The following is a 19,105-nucleotide window of genomic DNA, read 5'->3' on the forward strand; positions in this document are numbered from 1 at the left end:
TCTTCATCATGTTCACCACAAGATGTGGCTGCTGTTTGGTTAACCACTTAGCCGACACAAGGACCATGGCTGAACTCCAGACCAGTAAGGCTCTCCCTGCCAACACAGCCTGCAGCACTCCATAAACTCCAGCTGACAGCATGGTCAGGGCTCCTGCCATTTCTCACCACTGTTAAATGCCAAAGCTCCAGCCATGCGACATGGAGCAGGATGCAGTAGCAGACCTGGGCACTACTGAAATGTTAAGTTGGAAGCTGGAAGTAATGAATAGCACCAACCGACAGTGACAGCACAGCTAGGTTTGGTGGTGTTTTGTCAATGAAAATGCAGTTAGGAGCATGTTCCCCCCCAGAAATGACTCCCACCTTACACTAGCCTAAACCAGTGCCCTAGGCCTGGACAAACACACTTCCTGCACCGGGGCAATGCCAGGCTAGCCAGTGGCCATAGGCTGAAGCTGGACTCACTCTGCCCTCCTCCCAGAGCCTAGAAGGGCCTGCCCTCTCCCAGGAGGAGGGCTGGTGACTTTTCTCCTTTCTGCTCCAGCTGGCCTGGTTTGTTCCACAGCTCTGTTGGCATGCCCTGCACACCCACCCCAGGAAACAGCCCCCATCAAACACTCTCCTGCTCTCTGGACTGCTGCTGCTTAGAGATTTAAAATGCAACAAATAATAAAACCTATCCATTAGCTGGCCTGGCCAAGGCCTGTTCAGCACCACGGTGTTCCAGCAAGTCACTCGCTCTCTCCACGCCACTACAGAGGGAGTTACTTTTCCCAGAGGCACCAACAAAGCCCACCCACGAACACCCAGTGACTGCTAAACAGCGCCAGAGGAAAGAGCGAGCCCCACTCAGGCCAGCCTCACCAACGGGACCAACCTCTCCCTCTGCATGTCTCCACAGCAGTTGGTCCGGCATCCTCCCGGGATCCCAGTGTCACATCAGTCCCTCCCTCCCCAGCAGCAGCAGTTCTAGATCTGGAGGTTGATGAAAGGGGCAAAGCCAACCACGTCCTGCAGGAGAACGAGCGCCCTCTGCAGTGGAGGCTCCACATCCAGCTCCACCCCACGGCTTCGGAGGATGCTCAGGCTGGATTCAGCCACGTTGTGACAATGCTTCACCTTCAGTGAGCGCAGCTTAGGACAGTACTCGGCCAGGACCCTGCCAAGAAAGAGAGCACATGCAGGTTGCAAGCCAGGACTCATAAGTGCACTGCTCGCCCTCTTCACTACTCCCAACAGCTGAGCACTCACAACACACAATTATGTGTGATTCTGTGTAACTGTGACAAACACGCACCATCCTTTGGGACCAGCACCCTGGTAGTCAGAGAGAAACTCAAGGTCAGATACCAGACCTACCCTCCATGACACGCTGAGAAATTTGCTGTTAGTAGCACACAGTGCCTCTCCTAAAGGGCCTGGCATCGGCTTCTACAAAAGCCTGAGCTCTCATTGTTTTCAGCATGAAGACATACGACTTTTCTTTCAGGTTCTCTTCCTCTCCCCACCCGGACACCTGCCATCCCCACCCTGGCTCCCCGTGTTGTTCAGCACCTGATGGAATCATTCTTGACGCGTAGACAACCCGTGAGGTCCAGATGCTCCAGCTCAGGACAGCACTTGGCAATCTCCTCGACTGCCACGTCGCCCACATTGGCATTGACAGCCAGTGACAGAGACTTGAGCCTGCTGCACTTCTGCACCAAGTAGCAGATGGCCTCATCCTTCAGCTGGCGACAGGCTGTCAGGTCCACAGCCTCCAGTGCCTTGCAATGGTCAGCCAGGCTGCGCAGGGACAGGCTGTCCACCCACTCGCAGTGAGCCAAGGAGAGCCGGCGCAGGTTGGGACAGCTCAGTGAGATGGCCACCAGTGCATGGCGGCTGAGCTGGGCACAGCCCTTCAGCTGGATCTGGTGCAGGTGGTGGTTCTGCCCGATGACTGGGAGCAGCTCCCTGTCTGTCAGCCAGTCAGAGCAGTTCTGGAGTGCCAGCTGCTGCAGTACTTCGTTGTCCTTCAGCAGGTTAATGAAAGCAGCTCGAGGGATGGCAGGTCCGATCTGCATGGGGAACCCAGCAAGAATGAGGCATCCCCCAGGGTTTCGGATCAGCCTGATCCTCACCAAATACTTTCTTCCCCTCCTCTCTTCCACAGTGACAGTAGCGATCAAAGCTGCACCCTCTCCTCATCCCAGGGCAAACTCTGCCATCAGGCTCTCCTCTCATGCCAAGATTACCGCCACAAGCAAGAAGATGTTCAGGTATCTCCATCGCCTGTCACCACCCCTGCATTTACATACTCCTGATAAGCTCCACACCTCTGCTTCCAAAAACTTTGCTAGACCACTCTGTGTCCTTACAGGATAGCAGCTACTCCTGTCTTTCCAAGTTTCATGTAGTGTCTCCCAGGGCCAACACAAGCTCCTCCTGAAGACCAAGCACGGAGTTACCTGTCAGACCCACCCTATTGCACAGCCTCCATGAGGACTGACAGGCCAGGCCCTGCCACTCCAGAGCTGGCTTGTGTTTCCACCAGCTGGTGCCCCATAATGGCCTGGGTGGAGCTTCCGGACTCACTCCTCCCAAGGCCTTTTGCTAAAGACAGTAGCATTGCTGGGCCCTGAATCACCACCTCTCCTCCCTGAGCCCATCAGTCCAGTCTGACTCCCAGAACATAAACCCAAGTTCCTGAGCAGAAATTAGCCTCCTTGCCAGGGATTTCTTCTCCCCACATAGTCAGATGCTCCCCATTAACTCCAGAGCAGTAGGACATCTGTGTCTCCCCCAGCCTGAGCCATCCAATACCTGGCTTGAGTCAAAGCAGCGCATGTTGGCCAGGTACAGTTGGACGAGAGACTGGAATGACTTGCTGACCCTCTGCAGGCTCAGGAGCTGCTGCAGCGGTAGATGACAGAGGATATGTGGGACCAAGATGTCTTCCCAGGGCAGGTCCAGGAGGCATCCCCTGGAGGGGGTCAAACTCATCATCAGACACTGGGGAGCTGGCCTACGGTGACAGCCAGGCTAGATCACCTCACACCTATTGCCAGGTGCCCCTAGGAGGAAGAGCCAGAAAAACAGACTCAGCGATATCTCCCACAGTCAGCCCACGGAGTAAAACCCCTTGGCCAGCCGTCAGCAGGGCAGGCACCGCGCGTCACCTCCTCCCAGCCTGGGACACTCACTGCTTAAGCACGAGTCCACCCGCCCGCGCTGCCCTGCAGGAGGGGCACCGGCCGCGTAAGGAGCCCCTGGCCCTCGGCTGCCGCAGCATCACCGCGCCTCCGGCACGGGGCTGCGCCGGCTCCCGTGTACAAGCATCGCCCTGCACCCGGTGCCGAGCCGCTCGGGCACCGGGCGGGGCTCCTTGGGGGAGCGGGAAGACGGCATCGCGGCGGAGAGGAGGGGCAGGGGATCCCGGCAGCGCGAAGTCCCCAGGACGCGCCTGGAGGCCGCCGACAGACCCGACCTCGGCGGCGCCCCACGTCGGGCGGGTTCAGGGCCGCCCGTCACCCTGTATCTGCCCCACCGCCGCCGCCGCTTCGCCCTCCCCAGCCCGGTCCTGCCCCGCTGGTGTTGCTGCCGCCTACTCCCCCTCCGGTACCTGCCCCGCCGCCGCTGCCCCCTTCCCCCCCGGTACCTGCCCCGCTGCCAATGCCCCCCTCGCCCAGTACCTGCCCCGCCGCCGCTGCCCCCTTCCCCCCCGGTACCTGCCCCGCTGCCAATGCCCCCCTCGCCCAGTACCTGCCCCGCCGCCACTGCCCCCGCCGCTCCATCCCGCCGCACTCACCCCGCCCCGGCGTCCGGCCGTGACGTCACGCGGGCGGGCGGAAGTGCGCGAGCCCCACGCCCCCGGCCCCGCCCCCTCGCCGGTACAGGCAACCGCGGGCACAGGGGGTCTCTGCCGGGCTGGGGCACCGAGCGGGCAAGAGCGGCTCTGGCGCTGCGGGCGGGCCGGTGGGGCAGGCTTCTCCGGTGCTCCCGCCGGCTTCTCCCCGCGGCGCTCGCCCTGATCCCGTACACCGGTTCCCCCGTGAATAACACCGATCCCAGTTCCCCAGCGCATCGCACGCCGGTTTTTCCGGCCCCGTGGCTCTCCCAGTTCCCGGTGCCCGCCGGCTGTCCCGGCCCCGCTGCTGTCCCGGTTCCAAGCTCTCCCTGTTTCCGTTACACGCCAGCCACCCCTGCCCCGCGCCCCAGCCCGGCGGGCGGCCTCGCGCATGCGCAGCGGGCGGCGCTGTCCGTTCAGCACCACGCGGAGCCCGGACCCGCCGGACCCACCGTTGCCGGTGAGAGACGGCGCAGCCCCCGGCCCCGATAGATCCTCCGCCCCGCCCGGACCCCCAAAGGCCTCGCCGCCCCACCGCTCTCCCGGCTGCCTCTGCCGACCTGCAGCCGCTGGGCCCCGCTCCTCCGGCGGTACCGACTTTGCCCTCAGCGTCCGGGACGAGCCGCCCCTGCTCGCCCCCGGCCCGTATGCCCCTACCCCGCCCAGCGGCTCCTCGTGCTTCTTTCTCTTCCCCGCCGGTCCCCCCGCCCAGGGGAGCCCGCAGGGTCCGTGTCCTCCGCCGGCGCAGCTGCCATAGCGACTGCAGGCGGGGCTCCGCAGGAACAGGTGCTGCCGCTTCCCCGCTGCTCTCTTCCCGATGTCGGTTTCCAGGGCACTCCTCCACACTCCCACTGCACCTCAGAGCTGGCCCTGGATGGCTAACCCCATCCCTGACTCCGGTCTGAGCCCTTCCACTTTGTTCTGCACCGAGCTGCTGATTGCTGCTGGCAACAGGCACTATAAAAAGATCCACTTGGCAAGAGCAGGGCCTACAACAGTGAATGAGTCCCAGATTCCTGGTCCCGAATTCCCTGGAACAAGTCCCACGTTCCCTGGAAAGCAATGACCTGTCTCTGCACCCTGCTCTGCTCGCTCCCTCCCAATGTGGAGGACGGTTTGGGGAAAGGTCTTATTAGCAGTGACTGTCCTCTGGGGGCAGCTACCCATGCTACCTGTCTGCCCCAATGACATGTAGCATCTGCCCCTTGGCGGTTCCAGTGGCTTCCTGAGTTAGCGTGGTGCTTTGCTCATTTACAGAAGGACAAGTGAGGCAGGGATTTTCAGTTTTCTAAAGGAGCTGAGAATGCCCCCCAACCATGGCCTGGGACAGCCCATCCTTCCCCTGTGCTGGGGGCACAGAAAGCTCTGGAAGTGCTGATCCTGCTTCTAAACTGGAAGAATTAATTTTGCCATTCTGGAGGTTTCAGTCTTGTGCTTGCTCCATTCTTGAGTTCCTGTTCTGAAACAGAAATGTGACGTCTATCAGGGACTCCCTTAATACTGCTCCTGTTTATGAATGACTGTGACTGAAATTGGCTACAAGGAGGCTTTTTGAAATAGTGGTCTTGGTCTGCCTAGGAAGTGAGGGAGCACCAGCAAGCAAGGAAGTGCAGCACTCAATTATGTCTAGCCTTTGCTGACGACTTTCTGTGCCAAAATCAACCTCCCTGGGAGCCCCCAGCTTGTGTTAAGACCTTGCTGAGAGGAGCTGTGTTGTGGATTGCTTGTTATCCTTCCTGAGCAACATGGGTGTTGGACTGGCAAGCAGGCCCAGCTCTGCTCCCACATTAACCTCTGTTTATGTTTTTTATTTAATCCGATCCAGCTGGTTTAGCTGAGTCACTTCCCTGGGAGCCTGCTGGTAGCAGGGCTCAGAGGAAGGCTGGGAGTCAGCCCAGGCAGATTTTGGAGACCACAAGGAGTTTGGGAGGTACTGTTATAGTAGAGGCAGAAGGGAGACATGGTTGTGTTTGTTTGGTCTCTGTTGCATCCAAACCTTTTCCCACCTTGCACTGCACATGGAGAAGGTGAAGGCTTCCCTACGTTTAAGGCCTGGTGCCAAGGCAAAGCCTCAGGAGTTGGTTAGTGCAGAGCCATCTCCACTGAACCACTTACGGCACCATTCAATAATCACACCTAATGCAGTTCACTTCAGCCTACTTGCAAGACAGCAGTCACTGTGCCAGGGCTGGAGCACTGCAGCCTCTCAGGTGGTGCTGGCTTATCTCCAGATGCAGCTCTAAGGGTCAGCATTGCCCTGGGAAACAATGAGCAGCTTTTGGATCCTGCAACCTGAAAACAGGTTCCCTAACGTAACACCACAGCAAGTGCAGTGGTGTGCTTACTCTGACAAGCATCTGTGGCACCTGAGCCCAGCACAGCCCTGAGTTTCAGCATTTAAGGGAGCGCAAGCAAGATAGAGAAGGGAAGGGTGAACATGCCAGCCGTGTCAGGGCACAGCAAAGGTGGCTGCCCTTGAAAGGGCAGGCCTCCCCCAGCCACTCAATAACTGACCAGTGCCCAGTGGAGATAACCAGAGTCGGGCACAACCCTATGACCCACAGTCAGGGCCATGACTGAAGTCCACCTAGACTATCAGCCTACAGGAGAGGGTCCAGACCAACAGTGCCCATAACCCAGCATGAAAATAGCTTGGCTAAGCTAAGCTAGAGACCAAAACTCCTACAATATTGCTATTTAGGAGCTAAGAGCCCCAGGCTCAGCTTAAATAGGACCCCTGGACCCACAGACAGGAGCTGGTGGAGGCTCCAAGTGAGGCTGGTTCAGGCTGCTAAGGTTTATTAGTGCCCCAGGACCTTGACAACTATTGGTTTATGGTGGAGTTCATATGTAGGTTTGAAGCTATGGCTACTGAAATGTATGTGCCATGTACTAAGAGTCATGGACAGTTTTCAGCTGTAAAGTGCTCAGACTGTTCTCTTTCTTCTCCACAGGTTTATTGCAGATGCAGAAAGAACATCAGAGCCTGTTACTGTATTGTAAGGACGTATGCTGAGACACAGCTTTACATAATCAGGATGTCAAGTAGAGCTAGCAATGTAGGACACCAATGGTAAGGATCTCAAATCAGTGCTGGGTTTGTGCTCACGTCTGTAAAGTTTTCCTGTATGCAAAGTGGTTGTGGTATAGCTGTACAGCAGCACCATATAGGGCTTGGGTGGTGTTATCCACTGTACCTTAGCAGTGAGGGGACAGCTTAAAGAGGGCAAGCCTGAGGAGCCTGTGCTTTGTTCTGCTCTGCCCAGGCAAGAGTTGCAGCAAGCTTCTGCCTTTCTGGTGGTATATGCTTTGGCTAAAGTGAGTCTGCATTTTTCTTGAGAGGTGTCTCCTTTTTAAGCCTCAGCTAGATGCACATTTCTAGTTAAGCCCTAATGCTGCAAACTGGTCTGCCAAAACAGCTTCCCGAGTTGGCCCTGGTGTCAGGGACATCCCTTAAGATCAGGGGAATTCACCTTGCTAGTCAAGCGGTAGGATGAGGGCAGAGCTTGGGCTAAAAACTTCCTGCAATAAGCTTGGATAACTGCCAGCTTCTAGATTTTAAAGAGGATGTGGGAAAGATTATCACAACTGCTTCTCTAAGACTGACCAATTCTACTAATCTATCTTCTAAAAGGAAATTAAAAGGGCTGTAGTCCTGTTCACGTGCAAGTCTACTGGTGCCTATAAGTGCTATGAGTTCAGTAGTGAGCCTGGAGGACACGGGACATGAGAGCTGAGGAAATGGAGATGACAAGCACTTGTGTTAACCCAGCTGGCCCGCTTTTAGCACATGTTCGGTTAGCTCCATGGCACAGTGTATGTCTGGTGTCATTTAGGCAGCCCCAGCTCCTAGCTTAAAAAGGCAGCCCCTTTCAAGACCAGTGAGGTGAGCTTCACTGCTTTCTGGGGTGAACTGCATCTGTCATGACTCACCAGGCACGTGCCCATCACTTCTGTTTTGTCCCCTTCTAAGACACTGTTTTAGACAAAGTGCCTCTGAAGCTGACTGTTACCAGAAGCAGTGCCGGACTGTGACACCAGTGCTGTGTTTAGGGCAGCTGGGGAAGTGTATTGCACAGGTATTTTCAACAAGAAAGGGACACTGGTCAGTCCTGTGGGTGTCCTGTCGTCCTAGTGGGCACTGATGTCCTGTGAGGGGTAGCAGGGCTCCTGTGTCAGGCCTTGAGCTGATCTGTAGTGACCAAGCTGAGCCCTGGGGGGAGAAAGCAGATCAGCTCACAAATAGTGCTGGCTGCTCTCAGGGCCAGGGCATGGCCCTGGGTCCAGTCCTACTGGCATCTTCAACCTCATGAACATCCCCCTGATGCTGAACAGAGGCTTCAGTCAGTTCCATTGCCGCAAGGCAGTGCTGGTGCCTGGCTGTACTTTTGAAGAGTCTAGGAGAACAGTTTGGTCTTGAACTCATCCTTTGGGAAGCAGGAGTGAGGTTTAGGAAACTTGAGCCTAAAGAGGAGGGGAGTCTTGTGGTTAGAAGAGCTGACCTAAAGTAAGGAATCCAAGGTGTTTTTTTTCCCAGAGATGCTCCTGATTTGCTGACTGATCTCGGACAAATCTTCTCCACCCTTATCCCTTGATTTTCTCTTGCATTGAAAATGCAGTTATTTCCATACCAAAAGTGTATCAAGAAGATGTCTGGGTTTCCTCAAGCCTGCTGGGGTCTCTGGAGACTGGTGCTTTGGGAGGGTATACTTATTTTCAGGAGATTGTACGGTGCCAATCACTAACCTGCTGTCCTAAGATCTATCACCTCTTATGATGGCTTGGCATCTTGCTAGATAAACATATTTAGCCTTGCGAAGACTCTGAAGGCATTCCCTTTACAGTTTACTACTAGTCTTAAGTGGGGCAAGAGAGAAGATCATTTTAAGGACAACAGAAGCACTGCAATTTTAGCTTATGATGTGAGAGCTGGGTGCATGTAGCATCCCATAAGCATAAGTTGAGTAAAATGTCTCAACACTATTTTTCCTTGGACTCTCACCACATTCTCCCTGGCTGCAGGATAAATCTGACACCCTCCATGACTAGCAGGGTTGGAGTGGACCACAGCTGGTCTTCTTGGTTCCATGGAAGAAGGTGTTGAGCTCACAGGGCAAACTCTGGTTTTCGTGAGTGCTGAGATTGCACAGTACCACCAGGAGCCACTCTTAAGCTGGTGAAACAGGAACCCATGAGGCCTCTGTTCAGCTCTTCCCTGTGCATGCCACCTTCCCTTTCTCTTATTGAGAAGAGAATCTGACTGTACAGTTGAGGCTTAAAAAAAAAAAAAAGCAAAAAAGCAAAGCAAGGCCGAGCTGTGTAAGTCAGGTTTGGAAGAGGAACATAGGGAGCTCTTAGCTGTACACCAATGTGGGCCTGTTCTGCAGCATCTCTTTTATTAATCCACAGCTTCCAAGAATGTCCTTTGCATGTGTTTTCACATGTCTCCATGGTGTTAGGTTTTCCTCAGTTTCTTCACTATGCCTGTAATTACTCCTCCTTAACTGACATTTTTGGGTTTCCACACATATATACAATTCTGCATGTAAGCACATCCTCCCTGTGCTGGTTGCAGCCGTGTGCCCAGGGCTCGCTGTTTCTTTTATGTTTATGGTACTCCCTGTATCCATTGCTTTTACTCCGTCTTACACCCTTTCACCTTCACCCATGTGAATCTTGAGGCTGAAGGTGGGGGGAAGGGATCACCTCTTGCTGTTGCAGAGATTAGCTGGAGAGCAGTTCCAGAGATCTGCTCTGGAGCACAAGTCATGTCCTGGGAGGGTCACCAGAGAACTGGTGATTTGGATTGTTTCAGACTAAACTTGCCTCTTTGATGCAGTGACTTACCACAATGAGTGATAAGTGACCTGCTGACACCCAAGAAGCTCCAACCTCAGTAGTGAGCGCACCCCACCAGCCAGAAATCTGCTTTCCTTCAATACCATCTTTTCCCTGAGCATCTTTTTACCAAGAGATACTCCCACGCAATTGTTTCCCTAAATGCTGTGTAGGGAGATTATTTATGGCACAAGCTGTGCTGAGGCCCCACATCCCCAGGACAGGTTTTACCATGCTGGCATTTCTACCTTCATCCTGACTGATGGATGCTGGTGCAGGGGGAAGCCCACTTGCTGCATGGGTGCTTCCCAGGGCTAGGACAGGCTCAGAGGATTTCTGCAACAGCAGATGGTCCCAGGGTGTCATAGAAATATTTTGTTACAGCTCACTCCAAGTCCCACCATACCGCTTTCACTGCCTCCTTTCCACGCCTCTGCTCTTCCCAGCCCGTGTCTCTCCTGCAGGAAGGGGCAGATCCAGGTAGGAGCTGCAACGCTGGGAAGGGCACTGGCAGTCAGGCAGGCAGCAGCTATCCCTCACATAAGCAGCAGTCTGTAATGTCTCTTCTCTCTGGTAACACATTTTGCAGTCTGTGTCCTCTTCCAGAGTGTCTTTCACCCTGAAAAATCCTTCTGTGGTCCCATGCGTGTGCCCAGCCCAGGCAAGAAAGCTGCAAGAGACACAGGATGATATGGGTGCTCCCCCCAGAGCCAGGTCTGGGCAGAAGCCTGAGGACTGGGCAGGGTGGGCAGGCAGGATCTCCAGCACTGCCTTTTTGCCCCGAGTAAGCTGTAAAGCAGCATTTGTATAACAGACTATCAAGGAAGGGTGTTTTCACCATTTATCCTTAATCACCAGCCTGGTGAAATAACAGATAAGTACATCAGCCCATTAAAGTCTTGGCTATACTGCAGTGGCTTTTTAAATACACAGCTAGGATGTGGTTGTGTGTTGGCACCAGAGGCAGAAGGCATTAATTAGAGCTATGTAGTTAAGTCTAGGCCCCAGGGGAGCACATGCAACCTAATTTGTTGCCCTGGAGCCCTCAATGCACAGATAAGGGGAGTTCAGCTTTCCTTGTCCTTACTTGGACCCATTCCTGTGGGACTGTAGTTGCTATTTCCACGGTGCTTCCAGTGAGCTGGGTGAGGAGCACCTGCCTGCTGATGGAGCAACTGTCTCCACTTGCAAGGCTATGCTGTATCCTGAGGCTAACGCACATCGCTACTGACTTTGGCAGCAGTGAGTCAGAGCATGGCTCTTATGCCCTTTGCAGTGCCTTATGCACAACCTGCACCAAAAGAAACTGCTCTGACAGCCCCCTTGCACTCAGGGGAGCAGCCCAGAGGTGCATCAGGGTGTTTACTTCAAGTGGAGCTGCATCCGCAGGAGATACACCTTTCTAGAGACTGATCTCTGCACCTTGGGACAGACTGAGCATCAGACGCTCCTGGACCCAGCTGGGGGAAGGAACCCTGGTCTATCCCCTCCCCACTCAAGTACCTAGGTCTGTACAGTTGCCAGGATACTATGACATTCCAGGTTAGTCTCTTCCAAGCAAGAAGTTCATCCTCATTCTGCCCTAGTAACACCCTTCTAGGCTCGGAAGGGAGAGGCACGTTGCATTTGTGAAGATGACCAAGGGCAGTGCTGGCAGTAGTTAGAAATCTCCTGGAAGCTTCCTGTGGCCAGACTTGAGGAACTAGCAGAGACCAGGATGCTGAAAGGGATGACATGGAGCCAGGCGGACTCTTATGTAGGAAGATTGTGGTACCTGCCAGCAAAGACCGGAGGTGCCGAAGTGGCCAAGTGACAGTAAAGAGTTCCCAGTGCATGGCCATCCTGCTGCTCTAGCTAAGCTCGCTAGGTTGGGGCTATAGGGTAGAGCACTGGGGACTCTCCCTGTCCCTGTCTTGTTCCTCTGAAGGGGGGGTTTCCTGCTCCCTCCTGGCCCACATCAGCTAGGGAGGGTTTTGCAGCAGGAGGAACCAGAAGATCCAGGGCTAAATCCTGACCCAGTGGGGCTTAGGTCAGTGCTGGCCAGACCCGTGTGTGTGCGGCACATCCTTCAGGAGGCACAGAGCTGTGGGAAGGTGAGAGGGATATGGAGCAGAGGGGAGTAGGGAGAACAGCAGCTACTGTGGGGAAAACAGACATGATTTGGAAGGAAATGTGTTTTCTGTGGATGGCCTGGATCTCCAGCCAGGATGGTAGAAGACTTTTCCCTTGCCCTCTGCAGCTCTCGGCAGGGCTTCCTGCAGGTACTGGTAACACACAGGCATGCCTTGCTCTGGTACAGATACACTGGGAAAGCACTGAGCTCTTCCACTCGGTTAAATTTGTCGCTCCGGCTGCGACTTAGAGAAAAGCCTTCCCCCTCCCCACCCTCCTGCCATCAAGAAGCTGCTGAAGGAATCAGGTCGTTGATCCCGCAGCAGCGAGGTCTGTAATTAGCCCTGCTTCTCCGAGTCTGCCAGGAAAGCTGACTGTGTGCGAGGCAGCTCAGGGACCTGTGGTCCCTGGTGTGGGGAAGAGGGGCCCCACGCAGGCAGAAGCCAGGAGAAGGAAAATGGCAGTGCTTCAATGCATTAAATATGAGGAGAGCCTGCCTGCCCAGCCTGCTGCATTCTGCCTATATTCTTGTGCCTGGGAGGAGAGAAGGGAACACGCTTACTAGGTGAGCATGGAGCTGTGCTCACTGCAGGCAGGGAAAGCAGCAAGGAGGGGCAGCTTTCTCCAAATTCCCTTTGTAGGTACGGTGTGCACACGAGGCCCTGGCTCCCCTGGGCCTTTCTTCTCGTACACATTTAATAATGATTGCTGGGCTGGGTAATAAAGTGCTGTTTAATAGCAAATCGATCTGGCAGGCTGGGCAGGCAGGGAATGCTGGCTGCCAGCCGCGGCATCTGCTGCGTGCAGACCCAGTGTGGTGGAAGCCCAGTGGCCCTGTAACACCCCTCACCTTGGCATCTGGCTGCCCCATGTAGGCTCTGCTCACACCCACCTCCAGTGCCAGCAGAGCCACTGGGCAAGATGCAAAAGGTGGGTGGTTTTATTCCCCTTGCAGCATGAAGGGGTTTCCTGGTAGTGGAGAGGTGTTTCCCATCCCTGGGGTGGCTGGTGAAACAGTGGAGTCAAGTGTCTTGTGGCATGGGACACCTTGGTACCTTGGCTGTGGCGTGCTTGGAGTGAGACTACCCCTGGAGAGATGAATCCTCAGCACGGGGGCTGCTCCCCGGCAAGGGCCAGTAGCTTGCTGGGGGTGGCCGGTGTCCCTGGACACGGCAGCTTTTGTCTTCTTGTCCCCAGGCAGCGGTGGGCTGTGGGGCAGGCTGTGCCCTGTAGTACACACCACACCACACCTGGCTGTGCACGGTCATGCATGAGGGCACCTGCCCGCGGCCACAGGGGAGCACGTGTGCTGCTGAGCAGAACGTGCCACGCACGGTGATGTGCGCGCCGGTGAGCGGGGACGCGTGTGGCATTACAGCGGGACAGGCGCGGTGGCACTCGGGGTCGTGTCTGCCAGTGCATGAGGCCAAATCGATGCCTGCACACGGGGACGTGCGCACCGGGACAGCAGGACCCGCAGGAGGTGACGCCGGGACGCCGGGCAGTGCTCGGAGCCGCACCGGGACGCGGGACACGCCCGCATCCCCCGCTCCGCGTGTCCCGGTGCCACCGGCGGGGCGGGGCCGGCGCCCGGCAGGGGGTTCCCATTGGCTGCCGGGGCTGTCGGTGGGGCGGAGTGACGGGCACGGCCGGGATTAGCGCGGCGGGGAGCGGCGGGCAGGCGCTGGTCGCACAGCACCGCACCGAGCGACGGGGCGGCAGAGCCGTGCCAAACCGAGCCGTGCCGTGCAGAGCCGAGCCAAACCGAGCCGTGCCGCGGCGGCAGGATGCGGCGGCGCCGGTGCCGGTGAGCACGGGGAGCGGAGCGGGGCGCGGCGGGGGAGCTGGGAAAGTTGGAGCAGTTTTTGCGGGGACCCCTCGCCCTCGCAGCGGCGATACCGGGGATGCCCGGGGCGGCTCCACGGGGCTGGGGGCGCCGCGCCGGGGCGGCTTCGCGGGGGGAGCGGGCGGCCCCCCGCTCATCCAGATGGATGTCACATCCACTCAGGGCTGATCCCGCCGAGAAGGGAGGCTCCGGGCAGGGCGGGGGGGCTGCGGAGGGCAGGGCGGGCTCGGCCCCAGCTTGGAAAGGGGGGCGCGTCCCCTACCTCGACGCCCTCTCGGGAAGGTGTTCCCCGTCCCTCCCGCAGCCCTCCGGCACGCCAGGCACCCCTCCTCGGTCTCCAGCTCCCCCCCACCCGCGACTGCTCCGTGTCCCTCCAGAGTTCAAAGGCACCTCCTGGAGCCATCCTGCCCCGTTCCATCAGCTGCCCCCTCGCAGCCCGGTTGCCCCCGTTCCCTGCCGCCGCCGTGTCAGTGCACAGATACGGCCCACCGTGTGAATGCAGCCCCCAGCCCTGCACCCCTTAATTCCCTCCTATCCCTACCCCGTTCTTTGTCCATTCCCCTCGCGTCCTCCCCCAGTTCCTGCGTGTTGTTCCCACACACCCTGGGCGTGGGTGCGCTCTTCCCCCGCAGCATAAGCAGTTCCTGCTGCCTCCTGCCTTCACAGGGGGTCACCGTCCGTGTTGCACCACGTACGGCTCACATCAACGGCCCGGGGAAATCTCTGAACATCCCTGTGGCTGCTGAGAAGGGACAGCCAGGAGGAACAAGTTTCTTGTATGGATGAGGTGTTCTATTGAACAAATCAAATCCCCCACTGATGTGAAGCCCCCGGCTATTACACTGCAGCTTCTGAGTTTTTCTCTTTGAATGCGTGCCCTAGGCTGCCTGGTCAGCCGCTATGGCTTTCCTTTGCAGCACTTCTCCCACCCTCAGGTAGTGGGACCAGCAAGGCTTCCTCCAGTCCACCAGTGCCTTGCAGTCCAACCCATTCATCACAGTGATTTAAAGAGCATCAACTTGATTCACAATTTAAATCAGCAAGCAGGAATCCTTGGCTCTGTCATTGATTTTTCATCTCTGTTGCACTTGTGCTTTTTACCTTTCATTATTAAAGAAAAGCTCACTCTGATGGATGATGTAGTTCTCCAGCTTCAGTGGCTCACAGGCAGGCATGGCCTTTACTCTGAATTTGATAATTTGCCTTTGATAACCAGGAGGACACACTGTGCGTATCCCATTTATTTTAGCAATAACTCGCATGTGTTGAGATAGGCTGGTTTTGTAGATTTGTTATATTACAGTAAATGCCAACTATTTCTAGTGATAACTTTTTTTCCTTGGCATGTGTGTCAGTCTGCATTGAGATAAAGAGTGAAATTTCATTTTAAATATATAAACCCCACATCTTTATTATTTATCAGTTATCTCCAGCAACCTTGAGTGTGAACACACCATAACGGGGGAAAATGATTGTAAAAACATTTACATATTAAACAAGAGATTGTTTTTTTTTTTTTTTTGTGGTGAGTGAATTACAGATTGCTGTGCTCAGCAGGAGACAGATTTTTTTTTTTAGCAGTGTGATAGTGCAGATAGGTGAGCACCTGCCCTGTGGACTGTTTTATTAAGAGTTATATCTCTGCATCCCTGGAGTCTAAACACTTGAAAATTTGCCCCACATCCTTCAGGAATTTACTCCTGTCTGGTTTGTACTTGGAAAGAGAGAGAAGAAGTCACTCTTTCCTCCATTTGCAACTGACTTTCGGCTTCTTGCTTTCAAATTATGAGATCTAAGTGAGGGACTTGGTATCTTGGCATCTGTCAGAAGGCAAAAAGCATCTAAGGCAGAGTCTTTTCTGCACACCAGCAATTCGGAGAAGCTTGGGGAAGGATAAGATTTTAGCTCCGCTGGGAGAAAGAAAAACATTGGCAGCCCTGCTGGTGATGCCAACAGGACTCTGTGTCCTGCCTTCCCATGCAGCCAACCACCTGCCACTTTGGGGTGGCAAATCTTGCCTCCGGAACAATGGTCCCTGGGCAGAGACAGGCAGGAAAGCCTCACCCCAGGGAGAGATTGTTGTAACTACTGCTTTTTGGATCTGTGGGTATTGACAGCTCTGTCTGTGCCACTGATAGTGGCTGCTGCATGTGCTGGTGTGACACACTTTAAACCCAGGCTGACTTCCAAAGAGAGAGGCTTCTTGCCCATGCTGCTCGTATTAAGCTGCTTGAGCAAGTGTAATTGGGGGATGTCTCAGTGATACAGTTTATAATTTTCCAACCCTTTATTGAAGTGATTTTTAGTAGGCTGTGGGTAGTAAATATATTCAACCAAAAGCAGGATGAATGAAACCCGTTTTAAATTGAATAGCATGATTTCCTGCTGTGCCTGGGGTGCCGGTCTGTGGGGGAAGTGCCTGAGCCTTCTGACACCCTGGGAAGAAAGCAAATACCCGAGGAGACCTGGGGACTGAGCAAAGGGATGCCAGTGTCCACACAGCACTGCTGGTCTGATGCCTGCAATGAACCTCACCTCTTCTTGCAGTGGAAGGGAATTTGAAGGGGGTTATGTCACCTGGGGCATCGTTTTGTCCTGCCTTGAGGGCAGGGCACCTTTTACCTGTCCTCCCCTTGGCCCCAGTCTCCTTCTTGTGTCCACTCTCCACTAACCAGCTCTCCTCACCCTTGTTTCAGGGCTGCCTGAGGATGCATCGCCCCTTGACCTGGCTATGATCATCTCAAGGGTGCCACAAACCCACCTCACCGTCCCCGTGCCACCCCACCAGGCTCTGGACCTGACACCTCCGTGCCCTCCTCCGGTGGAATGGCCCAGGCGGGGGGACCCGTTTGCTTCCACCCTGAGGAGGGTTGTGCTGCCTCGCCCCCGCCGTTCACCTGCGGGGTGGACCGGAGGTCCTGGCTGTCAGGGGGGAGCCCCGAGGCCGGGAGGCACAGCCCCCCGCGCTGCCTGACCCCCAACCTCAATGCTGGCCGCCTCCACCTTCTGCGCAAGGGCTTGGTCCCTGACGCCCACCGCTGCCCCATCGGCCTCTACAACAGCACCGGTTCCTTGGCCCGCAAGCCAGCAGAGGCGGCTGCTTTTGGCAACGGGAGCTGCCTGGGTGTGGGGCGCCTGACAGCCCCCTGCACCCCTCGTCGTGGTCCGTCTGCTGCGGCACTCTGCTCCCCGGGCAGCCGCAGCCCGCTGGTTGCCGCGGCCCCGGAGGGGCACAGCTCCGTTGTCACCTTCCGCTTCATCGAGAAGGCCAGCGTACAGACTCTGGGCAGCCTCCCGCCCCTCCAGCCCCGCTGGGAGAACAGCCCCCACCTCAGCCGCAGCCTGGAGCTTGGCAGGGATGTGGGGTGCCCTCAGCCCCAACCTCTGCCCCAGGAACGACTCCTGCACACATTGAAGCTGGAGGCCTCCGCATCTGACCCACTCCTGGCTGGGGGCAGGATCCCGCGGGGAACGCATCCATGTGGGAAGGAGCCCTGCACTCTTGACACCAACTGCCTCTGCCGCTCCCTCACCAATGGGCTGCCGGAGGATTTCCCCGCCTTTGCCAGGAGCCCCCCAAAGCTGGACCCCCGATCCCAGGTAGGTGCCAGAGTGCTCTGAACCAGGCGTGGGTTCTGCCCTGCTCCCCGTTGTCCACTCACTGCTCTCCCCTCTGCAGGGCAGCGCATGGCTGTACCCCCGGCAGAGCTCAGCTCATGCCCAGCGCATCGCAAAGGCCAAGTGGGAATTCTTCTATGGCTCCCCAGATGCTCCAAAGACAGGTAAGTTGGTGGGGGCATACCCTCAGCCAGACCAACCTCAGCCTGTCCTTTGCAAGTCTGAATCTCTGCCAGGACTCCCTCTGGGGCTGCCCAAACTTCCGAACTTGTCGGAGCACACTGGGCAGCTGAGATTCCCCCCACAAGATCAGCCAGTCCATGTCCTCTTGGGTCCAGAGCCTGCATGCACCAACCTCCTCACAGAGTCCCCTGCAGCCATGCGAGACATTGTGCAAAGGGGATGACTTGGACCCATGACCCACAGCACCCCCGCATTGCCTTTGCAGAAGGGCTTTGGGGTTCGGACGGGGGCTCAGGGCTGGCTACGGGTGCACTTCCCCTCTCTGCTTCTCCACACCCTTTTTCCTTCTGGCTTCCCCTGTCCATTTGCTGTTGCCCATCACACACGTGACCCTGCTCTTGGGGTGTATGTGATGCTGCAGGAGCAGCACCCTGGCACTCCCCAGCACAGCTACCCGCAGCTCTGAGTGCTTGGGGCTCCCTTACAGGCTCCTCTGTCCTCGACTCTGCTTCCCTGGCCAAGCCCTCCCAGAAGCCTGCCTGTCCGCTGCCCACCAAGCCACCAGCATCAGTGCCTGAGCACAGCTTGAGCCATGTGGAGGTGGAGATAGAGATGGCTCCTCCGAGCGGGCAGAAGCCTGGCTCCTGTGAGACGGGGATTATAAGGAGGACAGTGAAGTACTCTGAGACAGACCTGGACACCGTGCCACTGAGGTGCTATCGTGAAACCAACATTGATGATATCTTGGCTGAGAAAGAGGAGGTGGATTCAGCAATTGAGAGCCAGAAGGACAGCGAGAGCAACCCAAGCTTTGGGGGCACCCCAGGCAGGAGGAACAGCACAACAGAGGAGACCCCTGCCCGGGGCACCAGCTGCCCAAAGGATGGGCTGCGGGATGGGCACACGGATGAGGATGATGAGGTGTTTGAGGCGACGAGGAACAAGAACAGGGAAAGGTGAGGATCTGTGTATGAGGGTAAAAAGCTCTTCTCACCCTCCTTATTTTCCCCTGCATGGTAAAACGGACTCTGCTGAAAGAGCGCCTGAGTTAAAATTCCAGTCTGAGCTGTGTGTGTGGGTCAGATGGGGTCCTGGATCACCTGATTGGGTCTGGGACTGGCGCTGGGACTGGTAGAGAGCCCTTACCGCCCCTTGGGAAGCATGAGGCAGTGCTAGTGATCCAGCTCCTGGTGCTGTGCCATGGGCCCCACTCCACTGGTGTGATCCCTGTAGCTCGGGTCACCCAGATGGACTGAGACTTCCCAGCGTGAGTCCCACCAGGTTAATTACGTCCTGCCCCTGTGCTGCTGGGCGTTTGGGTGATGGTGACAGGGCGTCTGAGCCCTGTGGTTTAACGGTGGGAGTGGTCCCTTTTGCTTGGCCTCGATAGGTATTTGCCGTGTTGGGGAAAGAGTGGGGTGTGTGTCAAGCTGGAAAAAGTGTTTTGATGTCTTTTGTGTCATTTTTCACTTGTGTGGCAAAAAAAACTATTCTGGGAGGCTGATGGAGTGGGTGACATCCAATAGTTCACCTGTGGACAGATAACGCCATCCAAGCTGCTGTCTGCCCTGTGCCAGGCACTAGCAGTCAGGACTAAGGGAGACGGCATTTTCGCCATGGGGCTCCGCCCATGGAGTGCCCTTTGTAGTGGTGGTTTGACCATGAAGAGTGACAGGCGTT

At 56.2% G+C, this 19,105-nt stretch overlaps 2 protein-coding genes across 10 annotated transcripts in view; one reads left to right on the plus strand and one right to left on the minus strand.

Annotated features, from left to right (window-relative positions):
- Window positions 1–41: 41 nt before the first annotated feature.
- FBXL15 (F-box and leucine rich repeat protein 15) lies at window positions 42–4,496 on the minus strand. Of its 4 annotated transcripts, none has more exons than XM_054072328.1 (4): window positions 4,389–4,496; window positions 2,805–3,055; window positions 1,557–2,059; window positions 42–1,161 (listed from the first exon to the last, which is right to left on the minus strand). In XM_054072328.1, exons 2-4 carry the CDS (start codon window positions 2,985–2,987, stop codon window positions 972–974), a joined length of 876 nt encoding a protein of 291 aa, XP_053928303.1. In that variant the 5' UTR covers window positions 2,988–3,055; window positions 4,389–4,496; the 3' UTR covers window positions 42–971. The 4 variants fall into 4 exon arrangements, with proteins under 4 accessions (XP_053928303.1, XP_053928302.1, XP_053928301.1 ...); XM_054072327.1 differs by lacking the exon at window positions 4,389–4,496 and adding an exon at window positions 3,790–3,841; XM_054072326.1 differs by lacking the exon at window positions 4,389–4,496 and adding an exon at window positions 3,744–3,807.
- PSD (pleckstrin and Sec7 domain containing) overlaps window positions 4,242–19,105 on the plus strand; it is a 48,093-nt gene continuing 33,229 nt past the window's right edge. For 2 of the 6 annotated variants that reach the window (XM_054072318.1, XM_054072315.1), the window contains exons 1-5: window positions 4,242–4,288; window positions 6,783–6,901; window positions 16,321–17,224; window positions 17,304–17,406; window positions 17,913–18,381. In XM_054072318.1, the coding sequence (XP_053928293.1) occupies window positions 16,451–17,224; window positions 17,304–17,406; window positions 17,913–18,381 (1,346 nt within the window). In that variant the 5' untranslated portion in view covers window positions 4,242–4,288; window positions 6,783–6,901; window positions 16,321–16,450. Of the gene's footprint in view, window positions 4,289–6,782; window positions 6,902–13,443; window positions 13,586–16,320; window positions 17,225–17,303; window positions 17,407–17,912; window positions 18,382–19,105 lie in introns of those variants that run through there. The other 4 variants (XM_054072317.1, XM_054072319.1, XM_054072320.1 and 1 more) reach the window with 4 other exon arrangements.

This window comes from Cuculus canorus, chromosome 7 (genome assembly GCF_017976375.1).
Source record: "Cuculus canorus isolate bCucCan1 chromosome 7, bCucCan1.pri, whole genome shotgun sequence".
NCBI classification, from domain to species: Eukaryota; Metazoa; Chordata; class Aves; order Cuculiformes; family Cuculidae; genus Cuculus; species Cuculus canorus.